The 6,532-nt window shown below is 40.7% G+C and overlaps 1 protein-coding gene across 1 annotated transcript; it reads left to right on the forward strand.

Moving 5' to 3' along the window:
- The first annotated feature begins 3,323 nt into the window (after nt 1-3,323).
- LOC146667566 (uncharacterized) lies at nt 3,324-6,532 on the forward strand. Its single transcript, XM_085409244.1, has 2 exons — nt 3,324-3,375; nt 5,352-6,532. Exons 1-2 carry the CDS (start codon nt 3,324-3,326, stop codon nt 6,530-6,532), a joined length of 1,233 nt encoding a protein of 410 aa, XP_085265370.1.

Here is a 6,532-nt window from a genome sequence, read left to right on the forward strand (position 1 = left end):
GTCACTCACCACCTCCACTGGGTCCAGAGGGCATCCTAGAACAGAGCTGGCCCTTCGGATCACCCTGATGAGTGGCACACATGTCTTGCTTGATGTCTCCAGCCTGCTAAGTTTGGACAGTAGTTGTTGGATTACTGGCAGGAGCCATCCCATAAAGGAAGTGGACTCAGACTGAAGAATGTTTGAAGCTTTCACCAGTGGCTTCATGGTGGTACAGTACTCCCTAAGGAATGCAACTTCTGCAGGACTCAACCTGTAAGACACAACAACAAAACCCACCATGACTAGAATAGGGATCTTCTGATTTAATATTAAGAGTCTGCTCACGTTTTTAACCATCCATTAAGGAAAATTCACAAAATTTGCAACCATATTGGTAGGTGTCCAATTTTACTCACATTTTCACCTTGAACTCCTCACAAATGCTCCTGATGGCATTTTCCCCCTTCTCATCAATGATGCGTATTATCCTTTCAATGGCAAGGTAGGTTGAATTCCATTGTGTTGCATTGGGACGAATGATCTGTAGTTCACACTTGTCCTCTACCACTTCATTAGCCAAATGAGTTTTGTTCCAAATGGCCTGGCATTTTGCAAAGCTTGCACGGGAGAGCCTCTTGTAGGTTTCATTCATGCTCTCTGCTAGGGCAGCATCAGATGTTGCCACAAGGTTTAGCAGGTGACATGCACATCGCTGATGAGGCGGGAGTTGATACTCCAAACCAGAGTCTTCATCAAGAATTGCACTTGCCTCATGGTAGTCAATATGGTCAGTCAGGTCAATAGTTTCTGGGTCTGCTTCATCTTCAGCTTCATCTGCATCATTTTGTGCCCCAAACATGTGGAAGGCCTTGACAAAGTTGGATCCACTATCAGTTGTGGTTCTTACAACTTTGCCTCTAATCTTGTATTGGCAATGGATATCATCAAGCGCACCAGCAAGCATGTCAAATGTGTGAGACCCTCTCAATCTTTTGCATGCTGGTGCTGCAGATCTTCTTTCCAGGGACTCTTCCTCCAATGGCATGTGACTCCAAGGTAATTTTTCTGATGAGCTGACCAACAATCAGTAGTGGTAGCAACAAATTTGACTTTATCCAATGCTGCAACCAAAGTCATCTTCATGTGATCAGCAGCTTCACAGATTCTGGCACGGACAGTGGGTCTGGAGATGACTTTGGCTTGAGGTTGTAATGTGGTAACCAATTCTTTGAAAGATGGCTGTTCTAGCACTGCAAATGGCTGTAGACCCTCACATGTGAAATTGATGACAAGCATGTCAACAGTTGCTTGTGGAACATGTTTGTTTGCAGCTCTCAACATCAGGTCTGGTAACTTGGCTTGTGTATTTGCTGAGAGCTTGTTTGGTGTGGCTGTGGTCTTTCGCTGACGAGATGTTGATGCCACAGTGATATTGTACTGCTCAATCTTCGATGGATGTTTCCTCTGTAGAGATAAATATTATCATACGTCAGGTTCATACATTACTTCATAACATCACTGTGATTAACACTACAGGAAAACACATTTTTAAAACATCATTCAACTAGACATGAGCTAATCTTTGATTGTTTAGCATAGTATAAAAGAGTGGTGAATTTGGTCAAATCTTGCAGATATATTGCTGTATTTATTTACAAATGTAAACCAATTTTGAACGATCATTGCAAAAAACATGAATTTCTGTATACATTCTAAGTTCTGTAATCTGTATACTATCTGTAAAAAGAGTATCGACCAATGTATCAGTATCTAAATTTTTAACTCCTTTTTATCAGTATCACCCTAAAGTTTTCAGTATTAGTCGGGTTCTAAAAATACTAAGAGAGCAAAATATGTGTATATAGCAAATGTAATTTAAGAAAAGGGATCACATACACAAAAATGCTGCCCATACAGCTAACAAATAAAAACAATCCACATTATGTTCTTTAAAAAAAAAAATCATATTGGGAAACATATAACCCTACTGATTAAGAGCCATGTCACTATGATAGACCTATATCAGGCCAATGATCCTGATCAACTGATCCATCAATCGGGCTCTGGTACATGTCAGCTGAGAGCTGGAAGATTAATTTGAGATGCAGCTCAGCACTGTGTTCAAATTTTGTTTTTGTTTTTTATATAGGCCAGCTGATTGTAGGCCTGTGAGTTTTAAATGACTACAAATTTAATTTATTGTAATGACGGTGGTTATCCAAATAATAAGCTAAAACATTCCTACGAATTTAGCTGTTCAGTGATGACACACGAATCCTACTTCCGGGTCTAAAGTAGTCTGCGTTTAATATGGCTTTTGTATTGTTAACATGTTTAATGTTATGTATTTTCTTCTATTTGATCTCAAAAAGCTCCTAAAACAGTCAGTGATCACTGTTGACCTCCCTCGGCTTTTATTACCGCTAATCATTTATTTAAGCTCAGTTTTTAAAACCTTAGGATGTAACTACAGCCCAGCCCATGCAGCAGTATATGAATGACTAACCTCGTATTGTGGATGGATTATCTCAGTTGTCCTCCTGGCTGAAGTTTGGTCCTTTTACAGCATCCTGCCATGCGATTACATTTGTTCCTGACCACCGAGAACACTCACATTAACTTTTATCGAGTGGAAAAAAGTTAGCTTGTTTATATTATGCTAACATAGCTGTGTCGCTAGCGGTCACGTAGCACATCATTATATACCAGCTAGCCCAACTTCAGTAACCCTACAAACGTCACTGCTGTTTAGTTTTCTGTCTTCATTTATGCTGGAAGTGATAGCAGAGCTGTACGTTTGAATTTGTTTCCAAAACCTGCAGTCAGGACATGCTATATTGTATTTAGATAGAAGCTAGCGAGCTAACTCCCTGCTAACTTCTAACTCTGTTAAATGCCATAAATTCCGTTTTCATGGATGCCTGGATGTTAAACTCAATTGTTACACCTGGTAGAGCAGAACGCTGATCATTTTATTAAAAATGAAAGACTTTAGACAGTTTTTCAACTCTCAGTAATGCCATAGTGATCGTTTGATATATGGACCTGCAGCGGAGTTTAGACCCAGACACGGCTAGTGAGGTCAGACTGGACAACCGGATAGTTCTATCCCGTGCACGTGTACACGTTGACAACCGTAACCATGGCCGCCGAGGGTATATAAATGCTGCACAAGGTTCCAAACGTCCGTTTACACTTGCTCGTGGACTTGTTTCGACCTGCTCCAACCTCAGCCTGTGGAAAGCTAAGTTTTGCAAACTATTTCACTAAAAGCGGATATAACTTGAGAGCAGAACAAGTACTTCATCGTTTGTACTTGTTTTTGTTTTTCAAGTTTGAAGATGGCTCACCGTGGACCCGGACTCCCCGACTGTCACCTGGACTTCGCTGCAGGTAAGTGTGAAAATTTCTTTAAATGTAAATTACTGTAATAATTTAACAAGTTCCAGTGTGAATATCAAGTTTTAACGTGATCAAATATGTGTATTTCAAGTCTGTTTCCTGTAAATTGTTTGTATGTTTTAAATTTTCCGGGAGAGGTGTAGAAATTATTAACGACTGGTGTATGAATATGAAAAAAAGGTGTTACTTTGACTTGAAGGCTTCAAATTTGACACTTTTCTTTAAAATGAAATGGTTAAAAATAGCTTAATGGACTAAAATTTGTAAAATGCCCAAAAATCAGTTTCTGTGGTAACGGCATCTTCAAGATGTCACGGGTCAGAACACGCAGGCGTAAACACACAGATCCAGGTCCCCTCCTGACATCCTTTTCTTCTCCGGATCAAAGGCTTTATTGACATAAACTATATTTTTTCTCTGCTGCAAAACACAAAGATAAAAAAATGCAAATAAAATAATATCAAAAGAATATGAAAACAGTAGTAATAATGGCATTAAGACCTATCTTCTGTTACGGTAATGCTTTTAACCTTATTAGATAGCAGAGAGAGATATTGTACACAGGGATATTTACACAGTGATAGCATGTTTACCACAGATTAGATGTACCTGTCCTTATGGCAGATACAGTCCTTGTGCACATTTCTAAAAATGTGGATTCTGGGTTAAGAGTTTCTGTTTGTTTTTCACTTGACCATCATTTTCAGACATACCTGCAGAGCTTTGTGTGTGCAATTTTTACTCTTGCCAAGGAGGTTGTGTTTTTATTTAAAAAAAAACAAATAAAAAAAAACAAATATATAATATATATATATATATATATATATATATATATATATATATATATATATATATATATATATATATATATATATATATACACACACACACAGTCCTTGTGCACATTTCTAAAAATGTGGATTCTGAGTTAAGAGTTTCTGTTTTCTGTTTGTTTGTTTGTTTGTTTGTTTGTTTGTTTTTCACTTGACCATCATTTTCAGACATACCTGCAGAGCTTTGTGTGTGCAATTTTTACTCTTGCCAAGGAGGTTGTGTTTTTATTTAAAAAAAAAAAAAAAATATATATATATATATATATATATATATATATATATATATATATATATATATATATATATATATATATATATATATATATATATATATATATATATATATTTATTTATTTTTTTAATATTTAGGACATGCAATTGGTACATGTGGTCTAAATGTTACATTATGGTTTGCATCCACATATTTAACCTATGAGCTTTTTTCAAAATGTGTGACATCGTGAATTGTAAATAAAACAGGAGAATGAGCTGCATGGTTAGTTATAAATGTACTGTAGTATATTTATATAATAAGTTACTCATGTCCGGCTATTTACAAATCAATACCTATTATCCATTACCTATTCCAACATAGTGTTTGCATAAAGGCTTACAAAGAACAAATAAAACAAATTGAATGTACACAAAATACAGTGACATTTATAGTGTCAATATAGTGCAGGGGTGGGCAATCTCAGTCCACGAGGGCCGGTGTCCCTGCAAGTTTTAGATCTCACCTTGGGTCAACACACCTGAATCACATGATTAGTTCGTTACCAGGCCTCTGGAGAACTTCAGGACATGTTGAGGAGCTAATTTAGCCATTTAAATCAGCTGTGTTGGTTCGAGGACACATCTAAAACCTGCAGGGACACCGGCCCTCGTGGACTGAGATTGCCCACTCCTGATATAGTGTCACCTTAAAAGTACACAGAGTGAGCTGCCTTGGTGGAGGTTTGGTGGTCTTCTATTAAAAAACTTGACTTAAAGATTGAACAAGTAGAAGTGTCATTCAGTCTGACATAAAATGCTTTTCTCTCATCCTCTGCTCAAACTAACAGATGTAGGTCTGTTGCTTTAACACTGGGTGTCTATTACATTCCTAATGTTATTTTAAAAATTGTTTCCTCACAGGGCGTCTTGACTATGTGGTTGAACGCCCTGCAGAAGAAGGCCTTCCTGAAGTCATCAGGATCCTGGATGACAGTCTCCAGAGCACCACCTCTTCTGGTGAAGCTCAGGACACTGATACCCAGCGTATCAGCGAAGGTGAGTATGGTGAGTATTTTATCCCTCTCTCATCCTCACCCTTATCTCATGAAGCACCAGATGCTGATGACGGTGAACAGCAAGGTGAGTATGGTAGGTATTTTATCCCTTTCTCACCCTCACCCTCTTCTCATGAAGCACCAGATGCTGATGACGGTGAACAGCAAGGTGAGTATGGTGAGTACCCCCCCTACCTACCTATAGACGATGAAGAGGTGAGTGAACAGACTGACAATTCATCTGACTGGAGCGACTCAGAAGAGTGGGGGGATTGGCTTAGCGATGACTCTGGGTATGACACCATGGATGAGAGAGATGATTCCCCTCTCATCCGGGAGCACCCTCCAGAGCCGTTTTGGCACGATTGGCAACGTCCTATTGCTCCAGGTGCTGCCCCCATCCCCATGCCGCCTTTCGGCCAGGCCAATGCCCCATTCTTCCCTCGAGTTGTTGCCCAGGTTGGTGATCCGCCAGCTGCTCCTCCCCCAGCTGCTCCTCCCCCAGCTGCTCCCTCTGCTGCTCCTTCCTCAGCTGCTCCCTCTGCTGCTCCTTCATCAGCTGCTCTCTCTGCTGCTCCCTCCTCAGCTGCTTCCTCTGCTGCTTCTTCCCCAGCTGCTCCTCCCCCAGCTGCTCCTCCCCCAGCTGCTCCCTCTGCTGCTCCTTCCTCAGCTGCTCCCTCTGCTGCTCCTTCCTCAGCTGCTCCCTCTGCTGCTCCTTCCTCAGCCGCTCCCTCTGCTGCTCCTTCCTCAGCCGCTCCCTCTGCTGCTCCTTCCTCAGCCGCTCCCTCTGCTGCTCCTTCCTCAGCCGCTCCCTCTGCTGCTCCTTTCTCAGCTGCTCTGTCATCTGCTTCCTCAGCTGATCTCTCTGCTGCTCCTTCCTCAGAAAAGAGAAGCAGAGAAGACATCTGCACCGAAGAGGTAAGTGCAAAGAGGTGCAAGGTGAGTGACCAGTTTGATGCCCCTTCAACATCCTCAGGTAGTTTTGGAGTCAGACGTTTCTGGGAGAGGCCTTTTAACCTTTCCATGGATGACAGTGACTCTGATTAG

This window comes from Rhamphochromis longiceps, linkage group LG6 (assembly GCF_057381845.1).
Source record: "Rhamphochromis longiceps isolate RC_006_pf linkage group LG6, R_longiceps_female_GT1.1, whole genome shotgun sequence".
Lineage (NCBI taxonomy): Eukaryota > Metazoa > Chordata > Actinopteri > Cichliformes > Cichlidae > Rhamphochromis > Rhamphochromis longiceps.